General features: G+C 45.0%; 1 protein-coding gene across 1 annotated transcript; it reads right to left on the minus strand.

Moving 5' to 3' along the window:
* Positions 1-744: 744 nt before the first annotated feature.
* On the minus strand, positions 745-6,238 carry LOC127028217 (zinc finger protein 367-like). The gene is made up of 5 exons (XM_050913963.1): positions 6,179-6,238; positions 5,284-5,434; positions 2,132-2,251; positions 1,574-1,712; positions 745-976 (listed from the first exon to the last, which is right to left on the minus strand). Exons 1-5 carry the CDS (start codon positions 6,236-6,238, stop codon positions 745-747), a joined length of 702 nt encoding a protein of 233 aa, XP_050769920.1.
* Positions 6,239-25,345: the final 19,107 nt, after the last annotated feature.

Below are 25,345 nucleotides of genomic sequence, written 5' to 3' on the forward strand. Positions count from 1 at the left end.
CAAGACTAATCATTTTCAGATAAACTCAACAATGTGCAAAAGTTCCTGACATCATACATTAGGAATAACAAGTGCTACTCAAACCAAGAGATTCTGCTGAGATCAAATAAAAAACCATAAAATAGCAAAGTCAAGTCTCATATCTTGAGCAGTCACAGTGAAGATCCTGAACTATCTTACAATTTCCTACATGAAGCAGTTTCTTCCCCTCTACAAGTTGAGATATCTAAGCTTTGTCTTCTGCCTTGGTGATAATAGGTAAAAATATACTGACATCAGAAAACTTGGTTCCATTGCTGCTTACAGTATCTTCAGACCTACCACTTAGTATAGTTTTGCTTAAACAGTGAGATAAATACTTTCCCTTTTCTCAGCCTCTTTTGGCCGCATGTACCATTCTGCTAACCACAAACACTGTGCTCAGAAAATGCTTCCTGTGAAAACTGTTTCAAATAAATGAGTTAACCTTGCAAAAATCTAGCTTCCCACAACATGAAGTTTGTCCACCCTGCATTATGCAGTTCCATATTTACAAGATACTTAAACTTTACATTTGCCTTTTACCTTACAAAAAGTGCAACTCTCTCACCCCATGTTACGGGGCGACAACATTCTTCATAAATTCTACAGAACAGCAGCCTATGATAAGTAAATAAGGTGCTTAGATTATGCCCAGGATCTAACTGGTTAAGGACCACCAAGTACCACCATTTCGTAAAGGCAGACTCCATTCCTATGCTACTGTCACAGTGGTGCCACAGCTAGGTTTGCAAGCTCAATAAGAGCCAATGCACCATGCATGTGTTCATGCTGTTCCTGGAGGCGGCGGCGAGTAGCTGAATGAGCGCTATTTTTCTCTTCATCATCCTCTTCATCAGATTGAAGAAATCCCATCGGGTCCTTCTGTTCCTGATCCATTTTCTGGATTGTTTTACTTTTCAAAGTGAGAGCACGCTGTTCTCTAGTCTCCCAGTATCTACAACATCAAAGGTGGAGAATGCTTTTAAATTATGTACAGTTTATGTAAGAACTACCATTCAAAGCTAGCAAAGACCTTCCAAGTATTGTCTTGCACATGACTAATCACTGCATTTGTTTTTTCTCTTTCAACCCTTTTATGGCACTATTTAAGCTGTCAGAAGCCTCCTTTATTCAACATTTTAAGTGCAGAAGTGCCCAAGGGATATCTGATCTTTCACACAGATCTTTCTGCTACATGGTATTCCCACCAGTCAGCTCTCCCTGTGCATACACAATTGTTGTTCCTCACATAGATGCAAATTCAGCAGTATGACTATAGCACTAACTAACATGGTATTAGCAGGTGTTGTTCAAGCAAAGAGAAGCATTTAAGTAGAGAAGGAAAAACAGATGAGAAAGCCTCATGAGGAACTTTGTCTTAACCAGGAGTCAGCACTTAAACAAAAGGCAAGGCTGGGTTGAATCATACTAAAGGAATAGCTGGGTTTTGTTTATTGTTTTTCTTTTTTTTTTTTCCCCTAAGAATAAAACACTTTCTCAGGCCACTCTATGTTATAAGTTTAGAGAGAGATCACACCATAAGGAAACTTACTTCGCTAGCCACTCAGCTGCAGCTTTATTGTCAGCTGTCTGTTTTTTACTCAGTCTGACTGTGAGTTCTTCCCTCTTCAGCCGGGCATATGGGTGTTTAGGGCAATGACGGTTTGCATGTGTGAATCTGCTTAAACAGCCTTAAAAACACAAAATACCAATGGAGAACACATTAAGGAAAGCAGTCAACTGACATGTTAGCATAACATCCGTGGGATGAAGATGCTCCTGAATCCAACCTTCCTTACTCCACAAAAACCTGGATTCAGTTGAAAACAGCACACTAGTCGCAAGGCCCATAACATGCCCAATCATTTTATGCATTGGTATCAACTGATACAATTACTGATAACCTGGCTTATATAATCAAGCATGTAATCCTTATATCTAAGTTTGCGTGATTATGCACAGATTCTGTGTGGCTTCTCCCTTCCCTAGAAGCTCCTCTAAAACTAAGATCCAAAGCTTTTATAGATCACTGCCACATGAGCGTCCATACATTCCCAGCACTAGACTGACACTAATTCTGAAAGCCACAAGTTATTCTCTGAGGGCTCACCATTCTCTGAGCAGACGAAAGGCTTTTCCCCTGTGTGAAGACGCTGGTGAGTTTTGAGTTGCCCACTCTGAACAAAGGCTTTCCCGCAGTCTGGGTAGTCACACAAATAAGGTCTTTCACCTTTAAAAGCAAAACAAAAAAACCCAAACAAAACCCAAACAAAAAAAAAACACAAAAAAGCAAACCCCAAACCAAACCAAACCCAAAACCACAACCACACACACAGATTTATGAAAGCTGAATATAGAAGAGTCATACTATCCAGTGGTGGTCCTTGGCTTGAGACTTACACAAGCAAGCTCTCCTTTTCTGCACTCATACTTGCATCTACTCAGAAAGCCTTAGTGCACTGGACAGCAGAGATACACTTTTACCCCAAATGGATGTTTAAAGTACATATTAAATGCTACTGGATAATACATTTTTTTCCCCAGAAAAATAACAAAATTACATTTTTGCCTTATCATATTCCTAATCTTGCACATTATTTAAATAATCTATACTCAAGTCAGCTTCTGGTATGTTGAAGTACAAGATAATTCTAGAAGGCATAAAAAGGATGGGCTGACAGCAGTTCAGAGAAATCATGGGCCTCGCTTTTTCCCCCCTCCATGAGAAGATTGGACGTTCCTCCTTGTCACTGTCCAGATTTTTTTGGACTACAGTAGGAATTTGAGTGAGGCAGACAGAGCACTACAGCAACTGCAAATAAAATTACTCCTTATGAAGGAGTCATCCTTAGTTCTGTTCATTTTGGTACGTGAGACAGTGGCAAGCAATGTTACACACTGTTCTCCTTTGAAAACTTCTGCTTCAGCATGTAAGCAGACATGTGAACTTAGTAGTGGCCAGGTTTCCAGAAAGGCTACAGTTTTATAGTTCTGCAGTGTTAGCAGCATTTCATCATCTTTGGTATTAGAAAGGGCAGTTCCAGAGAAGAGAAGAATTTGACAATGTTTTCCCTTTGAGCACTGCATCCTGCCTTTCAGAGAGTATCATGAAAGACTGAGGGCTTAGAGTGTTTTCTTTGTTTAAGAATTTTTTGGACATAAAACTTTCCTAAAGCACTGAGATAAGTCCTAGAACTGATACTTGTAGTTAGGTAGAATGAAACATACACAGTATATTGTATAGATAGCATCCTATAGTATAGGTAGAACAAAGTAAAGGCAAACAATTTAATTCCAGTTGCAACCAGATACATTTTATCATTAATATAAACTGAACTAGGGTAAAATAACTGAGGTTAATGATATAGGGATGTACAAAGTTGCAGAAGTATCTTATTAGAGAGTTTTACTAGACTATTTGAAAAAAGTTGTAATGAATAAATGGAGGTAGGAAGAGAAACTCATTCTAGACTCAAGCCAAGAGGATTTAGGCCCACCATCAAGAACGACTTCCCCATGCAAACTGCAACAAGAGGAATGGAGATAGTGGGTATTTCCTCTCTGTCTCTCAAGAGAGTATGATTGGGTGGCAAGTTTGCAAAGCTGTGCCATGCCACCACTCCTCAGAAAGGACAACTAAAAAAAGGTAAAACTGACTTACTAAGTCAGAAGAGTAACACCAAGGTGAGTTCTGCTCAATAAAGTAGTCCATGTTTAATACACAAGTTCAACACCTAATTCAAGCAAGTGAAATGAAAACATCTTTTGACCAAAAGGCATGAAGAATCTGGTGTTTAATATTAGGCTTTATGTGTCTACAATAGTTCATATTTTATTGCAAAATACAGTCTTGTTGGAACATGAAGAAAACAAAAAGTGTATTTACTTGGTATAAAAACAGCATCTCCCTTTCAGTTCAAGCTCAGTTGGACATTGAGTGAATTGTCACTACATTTTAATTTAAATGAGTTGTCTTCTAGAGCTGCTTTATATATATAGTTCAGTAAATTAAAGTGACCACCTCCACCCCAGAAAATGAGTTCTAAATGAGGAAATGGTAAGGGAGACAACTGGACAATGATTTTAAGCATTTGAACTCTTTTCTCAACATTTAAGATACACTTTTAATGTATTACACTGTCCAAGTTATCAGCTACTTTTTAAGATACTTTTTCCTCTTACCGCTATGCTTCAGGACCTGGGGGTGTTGGTCGACAGCCGGCTGAATATGAGCTGGCAGTGTGCCCAGGTGGCCAAGAAGGCCAATAGCATCCTGGCTTGTATCAGAAATAGTGTGGCCAGCAGGACTCGGGAAGTGATTGTCCCCCTGTACTCGGCACTGGTGAGGCCGCACCTCGAATACTGTGTTCAGTTTTGGGCCCCTCACTACAAGAAAGACATTGAGGTGCTGGAGAGTGTCCCAAGAAGAGCAACGAAGCTGGTGAAGGGTCTAGAGAACAAGTCCTATGAGGAGTGGCTGAGGGAACTGGGGTTGTTTAGTCTGGAGAAAAGGAGGCTGAGGGGAGACCTTATTGCTCTCTACAACTACCTGAAAGGAGGTTGTAACAAGGTGGGTGTTGGTCTCTTCTCCCAAGTAGCAAGTGATAGGATGAGAGGAAACGGCCTCAAGTTACACCAGGGGAGGTTTAGATTGGATATTAGGAAAAATGTCTTCACCGAAAGGGTTATCAAGCATTGGAACAGGCTGCCCAGGGAAGTGGTGGAGTCACCATCCCTGGAGGTATTTAAAAGACGTGTAGATGTGGTGCTTAGGGACATGGTTTAGTGGTGGACTTGGCAGTGTTAGGTTTACGGTTGGACTCAATGATCTTAAGGGTCTTTTCCAACCTAAATGATTCTATGATTCTGTGGTTCAATTACTGTGCAAAAACTACACAAAAGCAGAAGGAAACAGAAGTCAGAGAAGAGGTAGTCAGAATGAAAAATACTACCAAGTACAGAACACCAAACTCAGGAAAAATTTTTCCTCTTATTAAGAAAGTCTGACAACAGCAGATAAAATATTTACACTATATGCCTTTACTATTAGAGCCCAAATTACTGCTATGGTTACCCTGTGACAAAAACAGTTACAGAAAGACTTTCCTTTGATTGCACTAACAAGCCCTGGGAGAAAAGTATGATTAATTTAACAATTACAATAAGATATTAACAGGTTGAGGGTTTTTTTTTTTTGCCTTCCCAACTGCTTCCTAAGTGTTTGTCAGCTACTCACATCTTCCTTTTAATCTCTTCACTTACCAGTATGAGTTCGTTTGTGTGCCTGTAGTGATTTCTCTCGTGGAAACACCCTGTTGCAGATATTGCAACGTATTCTGCTAGAAGAATGCTCTCCTTCATTTATTAGGTCACGAACTGTGTCTGCTCTTGGTCGGCCACGTCTTATCCCATCCTGTATTAAAATAATTAAGAAACTGAAGTGTCATACTTTTCCATGTAAGCAGTTTAGCAAAGAACATCCCCCCTCCCCCAAACAAACAAACCCACAACACAACCCACAAGCAACCACACACACAGTATTCTTACATAAGCTCAACAAAATTGAAGGATCTGCTAAAATAATACATAGGAAACCACAAGTATTTTTATGAAAAAAAAAGAAAAAGAAAAAAAGACACTAGAACTCATTTAGAATTACCCCAAAAAATTATTTTACAGAGCTATAATGTAGATATATCCAAAGATGGGTAAAACAGCAGAACTGTGCGAACCAAGTCTAAGCCTATCCAACAATATAGCTTATATTATCACAGGAGTCATCAAATAGCAGTATGGGGGAGGTTGGTTTTGTGTGTGGGGTGTGTGCGCAGGATATGTGAGGTGTGTGTAGCATGGTGCGTGTGGTACGTGTGAGGTGCATGGTGTGTGTGCACATGGTTTGTGCATGGGGTGTGTGCGTGCACAGGAGTGTAGTGTGTGGGGCAGATGTTGTGTGGGCAGTATGCGGTGGGCGAAAGCAGTGTGTGAGTGTGGTGTGTATGGTACATGGTTGGGTGGGTGGGTGTGTGCAGGTATTTGTGGCAGGTACACCCACCCTGACTGAGAGCGAAACTTCTCAGCCATGGAAAAGAGGAAAAAAACTAGAAGCCGCCATTTGGGGTCGAGCCGCCCCACCCGCATGGTGGGGTCGAGTTACGTACACATCTTCGGTGGAGGAATAAGGAAGTGTTGACCCTCGACCAATGAGGCCTAACATGACCTTATTTGACCACAGATCAGATTCTACTAGGGTATAAACGGAGCCCCGCTGGGGGGGGACGACACACGACGCGCACACACACAAATTGAGTCGGTCCTCCTCGGAGCAGCGGGTCTGCAGTTGAGGACTCTCCCTTTGGGTCGGGATGCTGCCCAAGGTAGCTCCTGCAGGTTGAGAGCCCTCATCTTTTAGGTGAGTGATATGCGCATTTTAGGTTATAATTTCTAATGCTTAAGAATTCTTAAGTCAGTTGTGTAGTATTAATTTCCCCTTACATTATTGAACCTGTGGTTTATGAATGTTGTCGGAGTTCTAAACGATTTTGATTGAAGAATAAATTTCGTTGAGTTTAACACCTGTTTAATTTGATTGTGTGAGCCTCTGTGACATTAAATTGGTGTAGTCGGCAGGATGATGTTAATAGAGGAATTATTATGGAGGCACAGCTGTAATGTGTAAGCTGTCACACGTAAACTAATCTTATCTTGTACATATATAGGGGATTACAAAAGGATGGCTGATCACTTCAGGATGTTCCGGAGGCCGTATATCTGGTACATCTTGAAGGAGGATGCAAACAGACAGTAGTTAATCAACATTACTTAGATAACTTTGAAACAGACTCAGCAGTATTGTGGAGTTAAGTTACCCTTTAACGAACTGTCTCATTAGAATACTTAGAATCACACCCACGAACCTAGAAACCCCTTCCTCACAGAAGCCCCTTCCTCTCTGAGCATGCCTGGTAGAAAAAGGAAACTCTGTACCTTTAAATGAAACCAAAGACTACCGGGACCAATAAGAATCTTGAAAGATTACATGTAAACAGTATTGTCCTGGTAACGAATGGTCAAACAGTATAAAATGTCCACCGTGTGTTAACTGGGTGTGCTAGCTTTGTGGAATTGCCACCTAGCACCCATCTTTGTGCAAACATGAAATAAATATCTCGGCTCTGTGTGTGAGATTGGATTATTGCACACCCGGTAAAAGAACCCCGATTTTGGGACAACACAGCTGTGGCCCTTCTCCCCAGGTATAAAATGGGCAAAGGAGAAGTGGTCTGACCCAGCAGCGGTCGTGGAGAGACTAGAACAATGCCGCGGAAATAGTCGAGATGGCAAAGGCAAAGGAAGCGTGTGTGCCATCCTAGGCGCCTGCTTGATTCAAGCACAAAACCAAAATAATAACTCTGACAGATTGGCAAAGGATAATTTAAAAAAGCAATTGGAAATAGACTGTTTGAAAGGAGAACTGAAACGAGAAAGAGAGCGGACACGTCTATTAGCATAACTTCAATTTTTGTTCTAGCACAAGCAAAAAAGCCCCCCAGTATTGCCCAAATCCGAAAGTTAATCGCGAGCACGGACCCCGAGGACTGGGATGGGGATGTCTGGGGAGACCCTGATGAAAATAGCTCTGAAGAAGTGTTGTCCCAAAAATCAGGATTCTTTCACCCGGTGTGCAAAAAAGCCGATTAACACACAGAGCCGAGATATTTGTTTATTTCATGTCTGCGCAGAGATGGGTGCTAGGTGGTAACTCCACAAAGATAGCACCCATCTCTGCGCAGACATGAAATAAACAAATATCTCGGCTCTGTGTGTTAATCGGCTTTTTTGCACACCGGGTGAAAGAATCCTGATTTTTGGGACAACATTTTGGCGACCCAGATGGGACGGCCATAAGGCCTTGCCCGGATCGTCTTGCCGTCCCCGACAGCGGACCGGACCAGACCGAGCTCCAGCGTGCACCGACCTATTGATCGGGGACTCCTCCGGATTCCCTCCGAAGCCGGGGCGACAAGCGACTCAAAGGTGCAACGCCGACCAGAGATATTTGTATCAGGGTGAAAGGGGAATGAATCCTTGGATTGGTGAGTATAAAATTTAATTACAAATTCAATGACTCCCATGGAAGGTTAAAGGGTAAAGTCGCACGTAGACGCTTGGCAAGGGGTGCCGTAATTGACCAGGGGGGTCAGAGCTGAGTGCGCATAAAGTCAACGGTGGGGCGCATAAAGTCGCACGTAGACGTTCGGCAAAGGGTTGCCTTAATTGACCAGGGGGGTCAGAACTGAGTGCGCATACTGACCAAGGGGGGTCAGAGAGAAAATTACTGACCAAAGGGGTCAGAAGGGTAATTACCGACCAAGGGAGTCAAAGCCAGCAAATAGGTAAATTCAGTTAAAATGGGAGCAAGCCAATCCACGATTCCTCCCTGTAGCCCTTTGGGGTGTATTTTGAAAAATTGGAATAAGTTTGGGGGAGATCCGATGACTAAAGATAAAATGAAAAGATATTGTAGTCAATGGTGGCCAAATTATAAATTGGGTGATGATGAGGTCTGGCCAGAAAATGGATCGGTAAACTATAATGCTATATGACAATTGATGTCGTTTTGCCATTGGATGGGGAAATGGGACGAAGTACCTTATGTTGATGCCTTTATGACTTTGTACAGAAAATCTGATATGCGGGAAAAATGTAAGCTAAAGACTGACCTAGTGATGTATACAGCTTCTGAGAAAAAGGAGAGTGCTTGTTGCATAGGCTGTGATGATAGAAAGACTGCAGGGGGAGAAGAGCAGAAAGATGTGCAACTGTTAGTCCCGACAGCCCCACCTCCATACAAAAATAGTGCCGGACAATCGACAATCGATCCTAATTTACAATCGGGCAATGAGAACTTTAGCCCCATTTCCAGCCGGACTAGGGGGCACGCTCAACCAGTTGTACAGGCTCCCCTGAGACAAGCAGCGGGACCGGAAAGACTGCTGGTTTTTGTACATGTTCCGTTCACTACCTCCGACCTGTTAAATTGGAAACAATCTGTTGGATCCTATAGGGGAAACCCTGAGGGAGTACATCAACTATTAGAAACTATAATGTTAACACATAATCCCAACTGGGGAGATATACAGGCTCTGCTAAATACATTCTTTGCGGCAGAGGAAAAGAGAATGGTGATTGAAAGGGCCAGGGAAGAAGGGGGAAGGAGAAACAGGCAAGAAGATTCTGAGGAGTTCCTACCTACTAAAAGGGACCCAGAATGGGATCCTAATGGGGGGGAGAACGAGGGTTCAACTGAAGCAGTATCAGCAGCTGATACTATATGGGGTTCAGCATGGAGTGCCTAAATTGAAGAATGTGTCTAAGCTTTATGAGGTAAGGCAGGGTTCGGAAGAAAATCCATCAGCCTTTTACGAAAGGCTATGTGAGGTAGCTAGAAAATGGATGGACTTGAATCCGGACGATGAGGCAAATCAGAGGATGTTCAATATATGTTGTTTATTGGGTAGTCGACTCAGGATATAAGGAGAAAGTTGCAGAAAGTTGATGGAGCTGGGGGAATGTCGATCTCACAATTGATAAAGTATAAGGTTTATGACAATCGAGATGAGAGGGAAAGAAAAGAAAAACAGAACAAAATGAAGTTGCACGCATCTTTGCTGGCAGCAGCAATAAATGGAAATGATGTTGAAGGGAAGGGTAGAGGAAAAAGTAAAGGAATAGGAGGATGTGGTGGAATAATGCAGGGAAGAGGTCCGCAAAACTGAACCCCTTTAGGGCTAAATCAGTGTGCGGTCTGTAAACAGGAGGGACACTGGAAGAATGAATGCCTGAAACGAGAGGGGCCAAAGGAACGGGATCATGCAGAAAATGCTAATCTTGTTAGAAGATTCAGACAATGAATGAAGGGGACCAGGGGAGAACATTAAAATCTCCCCAGCTGATCCCCTGGTTCCAGTTAAGCTGGGGAACGAGACCATAGATTTTTTAATTGACAGTGGGGCTACTCATTCAGTAGTCACCACTTGTAAAGGACCTCTAAGTAAAGTAACTATACCTATTGCTGGGGCAAAGGGAAGAAGAATGTTAAGGCCATTTTTACAACCAATGGAATGCACAACTGGGGGAGCTAAATTAATTCATGAGTTTCTATACATGCCAGAATGCCCCCTACCTTTATTGGGGCGAGATTTATTATGCAAACTAAATGCACAAGTAACCTTTTCTAAGAATGCTGTACAGCTCCATATCCCGCCTGAAACCGCCTGGAGAGCTCAGATCTGCTTGCTGACAGGTGAAACACCAGAAGAAATTGAAGAGAATATTCCAGATGCTGTATTAAATGTGGTAATCCCCCTGGTATCAGCTTCTAAAAACCCAGGTAAAGCAAAAAAGTGAGTCCGATTAAAGTAGAACTAAAAGAGGGGGCAAAACCAGTAAGGGTGCATCAACATCCTATTAGGCTGGAAGCTCGCAAGGGCCTCGAAGCCCTGATAAATACCTTTATTCAATATGGACTGCTCAGAGAATGTCAATCTGAATACAATACACCGATTTTACCGGTGAGAAAGCCTCACTCCCAGGATTACCGATTAGTGTAGGACTTGAGGGCTATAAATCGGATAACCAAAGACATACATCCTACGGTGTCTAACCCTTATACTTTGTTAGCGTCTGTACCCGAAAACAATGCCTATTTTACAGTGTTGGACCTAAAAGATGTCGCCTTCTGTATTCCAGTGGATGAACAGAGTCAAACACTCTTCGCTTTTTGAATGGGAGAATCCGACTACTGGAAGGAAAGGACGAATGTGTTGGACCATTCTTCCCCAGGGATTTAAAAATAGTCCCACTTTGTTCAGTGAAGTACTGGCCAAAGAATTAGAACAATGGCGAACTAATAATGATAATGTTACTCTCTTACAGTATGTGGACGATATCTTAATTGGAGCAGATACAGAACAGACTTGTACAGAAGCCACAGTAAGCCTGCTAAACTTTCTGGGAACAGCCAGATTCTGCTGGATATGGATCCCCAATTTCGGAGTTAAAACAAAACCCTTATATGCAGCCACAAAGGGCCTTGTGGGAAGTTGTTAGAATGGACTCCAGAGTGTCGGAGTAGTTTTGATGAAATTAAAAGAAAATGATGGAAGCTTTCCTCAAGAAACTACATGAAGAAACTCACATGGGAGCTGATGCTATGATAAGCGGTGTTGAGAGATACGCTATAGGGCCAAAAATGCAGACAAATGCAGATATAATAGCAAAGAGATGAAACTTGTGTAAATAATCCCAAAATACAAAGAAAGCCGCCAGCAGGTGATGTAAAAAGAGGAATAACCCCTAGGGAATACTGGCAAATAGATTTCTCTGAATTACCAAAATGCGGACAACATAAGTATCTACTTGTTCTAGTGGATACGTTTTCCAGATGGCCTGAGACTTTCCCTTGTCGCAACAATGGGGCTAGGGAAGTAATTAGGATATTACTAAAGGAAATAACGCCCCAGATAACTAGAGTTGGACCATATGTTGTTAAAAGGGTTGGACAACAACGACTTTTGTTTAATCCATCATGGTCCCTCAAACGGGTAGAACTATCAATGCAGATTAATATCTCTGCAGTTAAACCAGCCTGTTCACCATTCATAAGTGCGTCCTATACAGGATGGTTAGCATGGTTACATGGGCAGTCTCTTACCCTTCCAAATCGAGTAAAAAGAAATGTAACTGGTATCCTAGGGACAGGATTGGGAGTCTTAAACAGCATAGATATGAAATACTTGCAAACAAACTTAGTACAGCCACACATGATTTAAAAAAAAAAAATTAGAACATCCATTGCGATCCTCCCTTAGGAACTCATCAATGGCTGTTATCTGATATATTGCCTCAGCGGGAAAGGGTTAATGAAAAGGACCACCAATAATCATAGATGCACTTGGTATAGCCCAAAACAATATTTCTCTAGCTCTTAGTTGCATCCAAGCTCAACTGTGGGTGCAATATACAATAGCAGCAATTGTAAGAGAAGGTGAAGATGGCACCTTACCTACTAAAATTCGGAAAATAATCTGGGAAAAGGCAACTGCATTTGAAAGAGAACTCCAGTCATGGTGGTATCTGGTCAATTTCACTCACAATCCTATCGATAACAAAGCCACGGCCTTTGTTGTAACCATACAGAATGCATCAGTAAAAACCATCTACCCGATCATCGTGTTAGGATTAAATCACAATGGGACTGTACTTTATCCACTAGAGCATAGAGTATGGGCACAACGAGACAATAACAGATGGCAGACTGTTGAAGTTGATGCATGTGTGGTACGGTGACAACAGGGATTTATTTGTGAAAGTAATACCATCAAAGCTCAAGACATTTGTCTTGACACTGAGCACAATGTTTGTCACTTCAAGATACATCTGAAAGAAATCCCTGGAACTGTACTTATATATTGGGAAAGGATGTGTGTGTATAAGAACTCTATGTAATTTTATAGTTGTAGATAATATTACTGTCGGGATAAATAATCACTCAAATACTTGCATTTGTAACTTTACTAACATCATAGGATGTGATTTCAACTACTCAGCTCCTGTTACGACTTATCAGCTAATACAATCCAATTATACTTTAGTTAAGGATCTATTGCTTACTTCCATTGGGATGGATCTCACGCTGGTGAAAAAAATTTTTACAACATAATGATCTACACCAGTTGCTGGAACGTGCCGAGAAGAGGGACAAAGGACTTCAATCACCGTTCACCATGACACAGAAGAGATACATCATGTTTTGGACCAGCTGAAGAAAGCTGGAGAACATAGGTGGTGGGAAGCCCTCCTCGGATGGTCACCCAAGGCAACAGGCATTCTTAATCCCATGCTACACCCTGTTGTGATCTTGTAATCACTAACATGTTTACTGCTTATAATCATACTGTATTTTAAGGTTTGGCACATGATGAAGCAAATTGCTCTAATGCAATCACCCAGGGTATGCACGCTCACGACAGAGGGAGATAAATTCCTCAAACTTGAAAACTTCCTTATAAAGGACAGGAAAAAAAATTCCAGCAAGACATATGTCAATGGGAAGGAACCTATGAGCAGTTTTGGAAAATTTTGAAATCTCCCAGAGACTGAAGTTTTAGAATGAAAATATCTAAGTGAGACTTATTTTAAATAAGAACTATTTATCTAAGTCTCAAAGGGGGGAATTGTTGGAGATATGCGAGAAACAAAAACAAAGGATGCTATTTAGTTAACGAGGCACCACCTTGAGAAGAGAAACAAGATGACACCATAAGTCAGCCGGGTAAAGAAATACCAAGATAAGCACAGGGGCAACCAAAGAGCTACTTGAACTGTGAGTGAACTATCCTAATTAACATACTAGAAAACCCGCCCTCAGGCAGGGAGAGCCCCCTACCAACAGAAGCCCCTTCCTCACAGAATACGCGCAGTAAAAAAGGAGGACACTGCGACTTTAAGTGGAGATGAGACTTGCGAGAACCAATAGGAACGAGGGTAACTAAGCGAAACTGTAAAAATACTGATAACTGTTGCTCGAAAGGTATAAAATGCTTTACCGTGTGTTAACCAGGTGTGCTAGCTTTGTGGAGTTACCACCTAGCACCCATCTCTGCGCAGACATGAAATAAACAAATATCTCGACTCTGTGTGTTAATCGGCTTTTTTGCACACTGGGTGAAAGAATCCTGATTTTTGGGACAACAGAAGTAGAGGAATTAGAGGAAAGGGACGTACGACTCCTTATTAAAACGGAAAGGCACACGGGTCTGCAAAGGCGGGAACCCCCGAACCACTATCCGCACGACCCCTTGGATGGGACCCGAGCTCAGTGAATTACAAGCTAAGTTTTTGCGCAAGCTGGGCGAAACCGAAACTGAATATTTGTGGAGAGTTTCTTTAACGGGGGGAGATCGGATACTATTGAGTGATGACAAAGCGAGGGGTTTCTGGGGACCGGGAGTGTTTCTGAGTGACGGACCGGAGGGCGATCAGTCGATAACTTCTCGAGTAGCTTATTGGGCTGGGGGTGTGGACCCCAAGGAGAGAGGAGAACCTATTACTATTCGGGTAAAGGGATTGTTGGAGTTAGTGGAAGGAGTGCAAAAAGCTGCGTATGTTCAGGCGATGTATGAAAGGGGGCAGCAAGGGATACCGATGGCTGCACCGGTGGACCCCAGCCACCTTAGACCTCTCATTAGAGCGCTACCGGACGCCTTAAAAATACATGTCCAGTCCCTCAGAGAAAGGATTCAGGGGGCCATTGAACGTAATCAACAAAACCCTCAGAATTCGCCCGTGCACGTGTTAACCTGAGCGGAAGTGTTACACAATATAGTTACTCATGGGCGCGAAATGGGATGGGCGGAGCCGAGCGGTGGCGTGGATGGTAACAGGAAGGTCCGGCAAGCCAGTCGAAAGCCCCACCCCGAACGGCCTCCCCACCGGGAATCTGAATCCCCTCCTCGAGGTAGGCCGGGTCGGACTTACGATCCCGGAAGGAACGACCTTTGGCGAAAAGCGTTAGCACTAGGGGCACCCCGAGCGATGTTGCACGGGCAATCCACCGACCACATCCGGAAGCTGGTGGAATTGCTAGAGGGGAAAACTAGAGACCAAAGGGAAACGCCGGCAACCGCACCCCTCTGGAAGGGAAACTTAACCCTTTCGCGGCACTGCGAGGGGAACTGAAAGAGCTAAAAAACTAGAAGTTTGCAGTTTGGGGTTCAGGCCACCCAATCCGCGGGGTGAGTTCTTGCCAATGGTCTGCTGACAGGGAGCCTTATATACATATCCCTGTGGGTCCAATACAGATAAGTTTAGAATTCTTAATTGATATGGGAGCCCAAATTAGTGTTTTAAATAAACAGCAAGCTGCTGAGTTAGGAATCAAACCATCAAGAAAGACTATAAACATAATAGGTCTGACGGGGGCAGCAGAAAAATGTCCCATAGCTCGAACTCAACTTTGGCTACCTGGGGAAAGAGAATGATGGCTGCGGAAGTGACTTTAAGCCTTTATAAGGGAAATATATTAGGATTTGATGTGCTGGCGGGCAAACGATGGTATCTACCCAATGGCAGGGTGTGGAGTTTGAGGCAGAGGGGCAGAGGCTACCCATGTGAAAACTTTGCAGGTTGCTCCTGCACTACCGCAATCTAGAGTAACCCGTGTTTCTCAATATCCGCTGCCAAACGGGGTATTTTAGAAATAATTAATGACCTCAAGAAAAGACAGATCATAAGTGGCACACATTCCCCTTATAACTCTCCAGTTTGGCCACTCTGTAAACTGGACGGGAGGTGGTGTTTAACAATCGATTATAGGAGATTAAACAGTAATGTTACCAAAAGACTTAGACAATTTGGTGAAGGGCCCCTCTGTGTAAACTTTGTACAGATAGAGCAAGCAGGCTTGCATACCAGAGATGAGTAAGTCTGCTACAAGGACAAGTAGGCCTACATACCAAAGATTAGCAAGTCTGCATACTGAAAACAATACGTGCTAAAAGGGCAAGATGTTCCTCAGTATCGGTACCCCCTGGCTCTGCTGACTGAATTACAAAATGGGCCAAACCCGGAGAAGTCCTTCGTAACTAGGGGAAAGGTAAAAGCGGCAGGGGGAAGCACGACCACCGACTCAATTCAAGACCAAAGAAACTTGCCCCCCACACACACCCGTAAGGAGCATGCGGGCTAATCTACATCGCAAGCAGAGTTAATTTAAATACGACTGACCAGTAATGAATGAAATGTTTATCACTAGCCAATGAGTATAAACTTCAGCATGTTTTTACTAATTGTTACTAATTAGATAACTGGATATAAACCCTGTAATTTTTGTATGCGGCATGCACATTAGGTGGAGTGATCCCCCGTGCATCCAGCGCTGTAATAAAGAGAATGCCTGCTTCTTAATGCTACATTGGTGTTAAGAGGTTTATTCCGATTTTTGGTGACAGTAATTACTCCACCACTAACTGCTGCCGTCCTGAGCATAACCTCAATAGTAACGGCAATATAGGCAGCCGCCCACCCATGGATGGCCACCCTAGATGTTAAGGATATGTTTTTTATGATTCCCCTAAGGAAGAGGATAAACCCCAGTTTGCCTTTACTTGGAGGGGACACAATACACCTTTAATCGACTTCCCCAAGGATACAGACACTCCCCGCTATTGCCCACAATGCCTTAGCCAAACTTCTTGATGCTGTGGAAGTGCCATCAGGCGTCTATATATATCCATATATAGATGATATCCTAGTTGGTGGAGGATAACAAGGAACAGGTAGGGCAAGTGGCTGAAGCCATCTGGAATTTGTTGACTAAGAATGGGCTAGACATTCCGCCTTCTAAATGTCAAGGTCCTGGACAAGAAATTAAATTCCTAGGAGCTTGATGGATAGCTGGAGCAGTTGCGGTACCCGACGACACTCTGTCGGCTATTGAGAAGGGACCGACTCCGGGCAATAAGACAGAATTACAGCAGCTGCTAGGTACTTTGGGCTGCTGGAGGAAACATGTACCAGGGTTCTCAGTGATTGCCTGCCCTCTATATGACTTGCTTCAAAAGAATAGGGAATGGGATTGGACTCCGCAACATATGGAAGCCCTCAATATCCTGAAAGATGAACTCAAGGCTTACCAGAGGCTAGGCCCGTTGCACCTGTGAGATATGTTAAGGGTGGAGTGGGGATTTGCCGCACATGCTTCGTACTGTGGCATGTTTCAAAAGGGACTGCAAGGACAGACTAGACCTTTATTGTTCTCTTCCACTTCATTTAAGGAGACTGAGCAACAGTACTCGGATTGGGAAAAGGGGGTCCTTTCCCTCACTAGAGTGGTTAAAGAGGCTGAAAAGCTGCGTGCATTACAAGATGTTATAGTACAGGGCCCTTTTCCTCTCTTAAAATCAATCCTCAATGGATCGCCCCCTCCTGAGGGAGTAGCCCAAAAGGCTACGGTTCGGAAATGGTATGCATACTTAGAAGGGGTTAGCCAATTGCTCCCGTTGAAAGAGGGCACGGTCCAAGGTCAAGGCCTCCAGACTACAACAGCCTGTAAACTCTGATTTGACCTTATTGGGTCGGCCCTACAAACCTCCGATTGAAGAAGCACCTGAATTTGTGGCAGGCTCAGATATGCAGGGAGTATGGTTCACCGACGCATCTGCCTGTCGAGTGGGATCAAGGTGGCAATATAAAGCCAGTAGCGTTAGAAATTGGTACCGGGAAGACAGTCAAAGAGGAGGGTGAAGGTAGCGCACAAGTAGGAGAGTTACGGGCTCTTCTACTGGCTGCGGAGAGTGGTGCTACCGTCATTTATACTGACTCCTACGTGACCTTTAAGGGTGCTACAGAATGGATATGTCAGCGGGAATCTAGTAAATGGGAAATAGGTAGTACAAAGGTATGGAGGACAGAGGACTGGCAATGTCTCCTGGCAATAGGGAGGTCCCGGCCTTTGAAGGTGGGATGGGTGAAGGGCCACACACAGGACGGAACCCCCGCTGCGAAATGGAACCAACAGGTGGACCACCTGGCCCAAATCAGGGCAGTCACCAGTGAGAAGGAAGATTGGGACTGATTAGCTGAATGGTTGCACATTAAGCGAGGCCACTCAGGGAAAGCAGATCTTTATTATGAATGCCAATCTAGAGGTTGGCCAGTGCCTATGAAAACCTGTGAGGCAATCCTCACGGCTTGCCCACAATGCCAATAAGGCTCAAGGCTGATCACCCAAATCAAGCCCCGGCCCAGCATATCAGACAAGGCAAGGCTCTTTGGAGCACCTGGCAGATTGATTATGTTTGGCCTTTTGAAACCATCCCATGGGAAGAAATATATTTTGGTAGGAGTAGAGGTGGTATCGGGATTGTCTATGGCCACGGCTGTTAGCACAGCCACTGGGAGATCAGACAGTCCAAGCTCTGTGAGAATGGTTTAATATTTTACCTATTCCTGAATGTATTCAAAGTGACAATGGGTCGCATTTCATGGCCACAGTGGTGCAAGAGTGGGCACGAGGGGAAGGCATCAAATGGGTGTTTCACACACTGTATTATCCTCAGGCTAACAGTATAGTTGAATAAACCAATGGTTTTGATCAAAAGACATGCTGACGTCTTGCGCCATAACTGGGACATACGGTTACCACAAGTGGTTTACTGTTAATAACCGATGGAGAAATTATGAAAGTCCAAAATCCAAGCTTTTTGTCCTATGGGACCATTAACGGGTGATGACCCATACCAGACAATCAAAGGAACCAGTTCCCACTAAGGATGTACGTGGGCCAACCCGTCATGGTGAAACTGCCCTCCATTGGCATTGTTCCTATGACCCTGGCAAAACCCAGAGGCTTATATGCCTGGGAAGCCCTAGATGGGAGCAGAAACACTCACTGTATCAGTGCCTGGTGGATAATCCCTGACTTCTAACCCTGAGACCTGGTTTAAAAGACTGAGGCCCAGCTTTGTGTTTTCTTACAGGACAATGGAGAAACAAGCCATCCTGGTGCTCCTACTGGCAGTGATGATGGCAGCCAGTGTGGACGGCAAAGATCTGGATGACAATGTGGTAGCAAAAATGATGGTGGGATTTGCCCGAATGATGAACCTAACCTCTGTAACGGTTTGCCCTACCTACCCCAAGTCAGCTGAAGACCCTCTACTGATTTTTGTGCAGGACATCAATATATCGCACATGGGAGCAATTTAACAATTATAGCTGGAGGTTCAAAGAGGTTTGGGGAAGGAGGCTATACTTACATTGTCTATAGTTGGTCACCAGGTGCAGTAAATGCTAGTTTGGTATGGAACACCAGATGTAATTATATTCTTCAACCTACCCATGAGGCCACAGGGTGGAGCTGGAATGGTACTACACGATACCCTGAAGTTCTACGGGGGACTACTGAATATAGTGCTCGATGGAACACTGATGACCATTCCCTACAATACACAAGCCATTAAATGCCTCATGGTGCATCAAACACCCTGAATGGGATAACAATGAATATCCCAGTGCATGTAACTGTAACTCGTTTGACTGCCCCCTCAGTTGCACATGGGCTAGACACACCTATAAACTAGCTGGTATGGAGAAAAGGATAAAATACTCTTGGCAGGAAAATCTCTGCTCTGGAACTACCAGGTGGAAATTGGGTGCAAAGACATAGAAAAAATGCCATTACTATGGCTATATCCTCCTGTTCAAGAACCTCTAATACAGGGCTGTCTATGTAGCAATACTACCTACTCATGACCTTCTGTCCTGAATTGTAGCAAGAAAGATTACTGTCGTCCCCTTACTACCATGCCAGGTTCATATCAAACATCCACTGTCTCTGCACCCCCTAACTTAGTGTGGGCATGTTCTGACAGCCACCTATATTCCTAACTATATCCAACTGTCCCTGAACTAGCCTGCACATTAGCCGTGCCTTCTCTCTGTCCTATTTATCAAGAAGGACCCATGCCACATAAGTGGTGGGATCGTAGGCCAAGGGATTTATGGAAGGGATGGCAGGAAGCCTCAACACAAGTTGGATGGTGGATGGAATCAATATTTGGGCTAGGAATTGCTCCGGTACAAAACTGACAGTGCATTCTAGAACTAGGTCTACAACTATCAGCCTTAGCCAATGCTACGTCTGACAGTTTGGGCTCTTGAACAATCAGTTACAACATACCAGTAAAATGGCCATCCAAAACTGAGCCGTATTGGATTTGATGCTACTAAAGGAGAAAGGTGTATGTGGAGTTTTGAACATGTCAATGGACGACTGCTGTGTCCACATTCCGAACGTATCAATGCCGCTTCAGGACCAAATCAACAAAATGAAGAAAGTGGCAAAAGACTCAGAGGCAATTGTTGCTGCACTAGGGACTAATTGGCTGGGAAAGATTTTTGATATGTTTGGATTTTCTTTGTCGGGATGGCTAACCAGCCTCCTCCAGTCTTTAACAATGATTGTAGTTATGATTATTGTAATCTGTATTATAATAAGCTGTATTAAACGCGTGGTAGTGAAATCTGTATTAATGGTTAACTATACTCCTTTAAAACCTGTTCATGTATTAGATATCCCAATATAACTTTTAGAATAGAAAGGAGCGATGATCCACAATGAGCGTTAAAACTCGCCAAAACTGCACTCCCTTTTAACTTTGGAGGCAAGAGGTGACTGTACCACCACTCCAAGGAAACCAGTCGAATCATGACTGTGGTCACGGGGTGGATTGTGTGGCAGGTACACCCACCCTGACTGAGAGCGAAACTTCTCAGCCATGGAAAAGAGGAAAAAAACTAGAAGCCGCCATTTGGGGGTCGAGCCGCCCCACCCGCATGGTGGGGTCGAGTTACGTACACATCTTCGGTGGAGGAATAAGGAAGTGTTTGACCCTCGACCAATGAGGCCTAACATGACCTTATTTGACCACAGATCAGATTCTACTAGGGTATAAACGGAGCCCCGCTGGGGGGGGGACGACACACGACGCGCACACACACAAATTGAGTCGGTCCTCCTCGGAGCAGCGGGTCTGCAGTTGAGGACTCTCCCTTTGGGTCGGGATGCTGCCCAAGGTAGCTCCTGCAGGTTGAGAGCCCTCATCTTTTAGGTGAGTGATATGCGCATTTTAGGTTATAATTTTCTAATGCTTAAGATTCTTAAGTCAGTTGTGTAGTATTAATTTCCCCTTACATTATTGAACCTGTGGTTTATGAATGTTGTCAGAGTTCTAATAACGATTTTGATTGAAGAATAAATTTCGTTGAGTTTAACACCTGTTTTAATTTGATTGTGTGAGCCTCTGTGACAGTGTTATGTGGTGTGTGTGGAGTAGAGTGTGGGGTGCATGGGGTAGGAGGTGCATGCATGCGTGGTGTGTGGGGAGGTGTGCATGGGGTGTGTGGTGCATGCATGGGTGCTGTGTGAGGTGCATTTGGTGGGCACATGTGGTCGGTTGTGGGTAGGTGTGGGGTGTGTCAGGATTAGGTAGGGGTGGGGATGTGCGCATATGGGGGCTTTGGGGCATCTGTTTTGGGTTTTTTGGATCACCTGAGGTTTTTTTTTCATTCTGGGGTCTTGGGTTGTTGGGGGTTTTATTTGTTCTGGGATCTTGGATTGTTTGTGGTGTTTGATTCAGTGTTTTGGGTTGCTTGGGTTTTTTTGGTTTGTTTTTTAGTTCCGGGGTTTTGGGTTGTTTGGGGTGTTTGACTGTGGGGTTTTGGGTTGTTCGGGTATTTTTCAATTCTGGTGGTTTAGTTTTGGGGTTCTAGTATCTGAAGTTCTTTTCTGGGGGTGGGCTGGGGGTCTTATTTGGGTCTGGATTTTTTGGGGGAGATCTTTGGTTCTTGTATTTTGGGGCTTTTGGATTCTTGGGCTTTGGGATTTTGCAGTTCTGGGGTCTTGAGGTCATTTGCTTCTAGGCTTCTGGGTTGTCCAGGTTATTTTTTTGGTTCCAGGCTTTTAGGTCGTACAGGGTTTTGTTTGTGGGTTTGTTTTTTTTTTTTTTTGTTCCAGCCTTTTGGGTCATAGGGGTTGGGGGTTTTTTTGGTTCCTGGCTTTTGGGGCATCTGGTGGTTTTGTTTGTTCTGGTCTTTTGGGGCATCTGTTTTTTCTTTTGGTTCTGGGCTTTTATGTCATCTGGGGTTTTTTTTTGTTTAGTTCTGGGCTTTTGGGCATCTGTTTTTTCTTTTGGTTCTGGGCTTTTATGTCATCTGGGGTTTTTTTTTTTGTTTAGTTCTGGGCTTTTGGGGCATCTGTGTTTTGTTTTGTTTTTTCTTTCTGGGCTTTGGTTTTGTAGTTGGTTTAACCTTGGCTGGCTGCCAGGTGTCCACCAAGCCACTCTCTCACTCCCCCTCCTCAGCAAGACAGGGAGAGAAAATAAGATGAAAAGCTCATGGATCGAGATAAGGACAGGGAGATTGGTCTTTCCTCCTCACACTGTTATCCTGCTCCAGCGTGGGGTTCCTCTCACAGGAGACAGTCCTTCACAAACTGCTCCTGTCAGCAGCTGTCCCCACAGCCAGTTCAAACCACGGGAAGCCGACGCTAGCAGCAGCAGTTGCTGCGTGCTGAGAGGAGTGCGAGGTTTTTGAGGTCCCTGGGGGTGTCCGAGGGGGTTTCTGGGCTGTGTGTGTGGGAGGGACTAGCCAGCTGGCAGTAAGTCTCATGACACGGGCGGGCAAGAGTTGGGTGGTGCCGGCGGTCCCCGCGGCCAGTTCAAGCCGTGCGAAGCTGCATATAACTGACCCCTAGGGAGCACCAACGACCAGGGCGTGCAAACGGGGAGCAGTGTCTGTTGGGAGCTGTGTCGGCAGTTCTCGCAGGAAGGGCTGCACACTCTGCCAGTTATCAGGCTGCTGCCTGCTCTGCTCGCCCTCAGGCTTAGGCTGCAGCCCTGATGGTCACCCCTGCAAGCTGGTGGCTGTGCAAGCCTACCTAGCAGCTTGAGGTCTCCAGGGAATTAGAAGGGCTTATTAGGCAGTGCTTTGAGGTTGTCAGAAGCATGGTGGTAGAGACCAGGCAAGGGCTGCGCTCTGCAGCAGACAGGAATCAGCTACCTAGCCAGGCTATCCTGGGATGAGTGGAGGAAGCTGCTGTCCAGGTGGAGGGCTGCAAAGATTGCCCCCCACAATCCTGAGTGGAGGAGGGTGCAAGCTCCACCTGTGCAAGGTGTGCTCTGGTGGAGTCACTTCCTGCAGCTCCTCCACCTGCTGCCTGAGGAAGTCAGCAGGCTATGCTGTATTAGGGAAGGGGAACAAGAAACAGTATATTCGAGACTTTGCAAGAAGAAATACTAGGGCCCCGTGGCAATGACCTCCAAGGGCTACCAGACAAAGAGTGTCAACAGCAAACAGACAGCACCTTGGAGAAGGAGGCGCCATGGTCTCTGGTGACTCATGGCAACAGGATATCACTTCATTCCCCTTCCTGTATGTACCAACCAGCAACAGATACAAAGTCTTGGCAGCAGACAAAACCAATGAGCAAGATTCACAGGGAGAAACTGCACCAGCAGCACATATTAAAAGCCACAAAAGGAAGCGGCAAGTGCTAGTAGTAGGCGACTGCTGAGAGGCACAGAGGACCCATCTGCCAGCCTGATATACAGTCAAGGGAAGTTTGCTGCTTGCCAGGAGCCAAGATCCAGGATGTCACAGAGAGACTGCCACAACTGGTTAAAAGCGCAGACTACTATTCCCTACTTCTCTTCCATGTGGGCACCAATGACATGGTAAAGCATAACCTGGGCAAGATCAAGCAAGACTTCAGAGCCCTGGGGGCACAAATGAAAGGACAGGTGTCCAAGTGATCTTCTCCTCTGTCTTGCCAGTCAGGGATAGAGGTGCAGGCAGAAGTTGATGCATCATGCAGATCAATACCTGGCTTTGTGGCTGGTGTCATTGCCCCAGGGCTTTGCTTTCTATGATCATGGGACTTTCTTCAACAAATACAGCCTATTGGGAGAGATAGGATCCACCTATCTAGAAGAGGCAGGGGAATCTTGGCTAGCAGATTGGCTTAGTGAATTGTGCTTTAAACTAACAAACTTGGGGGGTGGGGTCACAGCTGTGACACCTGTATATCCATAAGCAACAGGGTGGATGAGCACACCTACCAAAGTAGTGAGGAATGCTCCCCAACCCTCTCCAAAGCCAAGAACCCTAAGTCCAGCCACCTCAAGTGCATGTATCAATGCAAGTAGTCTGGGCAAAAACAGGAGGAACTGGAGCTCTGTGCCCAGTCTAAGAGTTATGATGTCATAGGAATCACAGAAACTTGGTGGGAAAACTGTATTGGGCTTGTGTGGCAAGGTTTTGGTAGTGGGGGGGCTACAGTGGTGGCTTCTGTGAGAAGCTGCTAGAAGCTTCCCCTATGTCCAATAGAGCCAATCAGCAACAGTGGTAGCGCCTCTGGGATAACATATTTAAGAAGGGGAAAAAACCTGCTGTACAACAGCAGCTGGGAGAGAGGAGTGAGAAAATGTGAGCGAAACAACTCTGCAGACACCAAGGTCAGTGAAGGGGGAGGAGGTGCTCCAGGCGCTGGAGCAGAGATTCCCCTGCAGCCCCTGGTGAAGACCATGGTGAGGCAGGCTGTCCCCCTGCAGCCCATGGAGGTTAATGGTGGAGCAGATATCCACCTGCAGCCCGTGGAGGACCCCATGCTGGAGCAGGTGGATGTGCCCAAAGGGCTGTGACCCTGTGGGAAGCCTGCACTGGAGCAAGCTCCTGGCAGGACCTGTGACCCCATGGAGAGAGGAGCCCACACTGGAGCAGGTTTGCTGGCAGGACTTGTGACCCCGTGGGGACCCATGGTGGAGCAGTCTGTTCCTGAAGGACTGCACCCCATGGAAAGGACCCACGCTGGAGCAGTTCGTGAAGAACTGCAGCCCATGGGAAGGACTCACATCGCAGAAGTTCGTGGAAGACTGTCTCCCGTGGGAGGGACCCCATGCTGGAGCAGGGGAAGAGTGTGAGGAGGAAGGAGCAGCAGAGACAACATGTGATGAACTGACTGCAACCCCCATTCCCTGTCCCCTGTGCTGCTCGGGGGGAGGAGAGTAGAGAAAATTGTGAGTGAAGCTGAACCCGGGAAGAAGGGAGGGGTGGGGGGAAGGTGTTTTATGATTTGGTTTTATTTTCTCATTATCCTACTCTGATTTTATTCGTAATAAATTAAATTAATTTCCCCAAGTCAAGTCTGTTTTGCCTGTGACGGTAATTGCCAAGTGATCTCCCTGCCCTTATCTTGACCCACGACCCTTTCATCGTATTTTTCTCCCCTGTCCAGCTGAGGAGGGGAATTGATAGAGCGGCTTGGTGGGCACCTGACGTCCAGCCAAGGTCAACTCCCCACAGTCCTTTTTGGCACCCAACATGGGGCACAAACCCGCGACCTGAGATTAGGGGTCTGTCCTGGTTTCGGCTGGGACAGAGTTAATTTTCTTCTTAGTAGCTGGTACAGTGCTGGGTTTTGGATTTAGTGTGAGAATACTGTTGATAACACTCTGATGTTTTAGTTGTTGCTAAGTAGCGCTTATCTTAAGCCAAGGACTTTTCAGTTTCCCATGCTCTGCCAGCAAGCAGGTGTGCAAGAAGCTGGGAGGAGCATAGCTGGGGCAGCTGACTTGAACTAGCCAAAGGGGTATTCCATACCATGGAACGTCATGCCCAGTATATAAACAGGGGGGAGTTGGCCGGGCGGTGCGGATCGTGGTTCAGGAACTACTGGGCATCGGTCAGGGTGGTGAGCAATTGC

The sequence above is a fragment of the Gymnogyps californianus genome, unplaced genomic scaffold (assembly GCF_018139145.2).
Source record: "Gymnogyps californianus isolate 813 unplaced genomic scaffold, ASM1813914v2 HiC_scaffold_269, whole genome shotgun sequence".
NCBI lineage: Eukaryota > Metazoa > Chordata > Aves > Accipitriformes > Cathartidae > Gymnogyps > Gymnogyps californianus.

Bases quoted from the DNA above. Each gene is read 5' to 3' on its own strand.
- LOC127028217 (XM_050913963.1), bottom strand. From the start codon at position 6,238: ATGTTAGGCCTCATTGGTCGAGGGTCAACACTTCCTTATTCCTCCACC. The intron at 2,252-5,283 runs GTAAGTGAAGAG...TTGCTTTTAAAG, and splicing joins ACACAAACGAACTCATACTG to GTGAAAGACCTTATTTGTGT. The intron at 977-1,573 runs GTAAGTTTCCTT...TTGATGTTGTAG, and splicing joins GCAGCTGAGTGGCTAGCGAA to ATACTGGGAGACTAGAGAAC.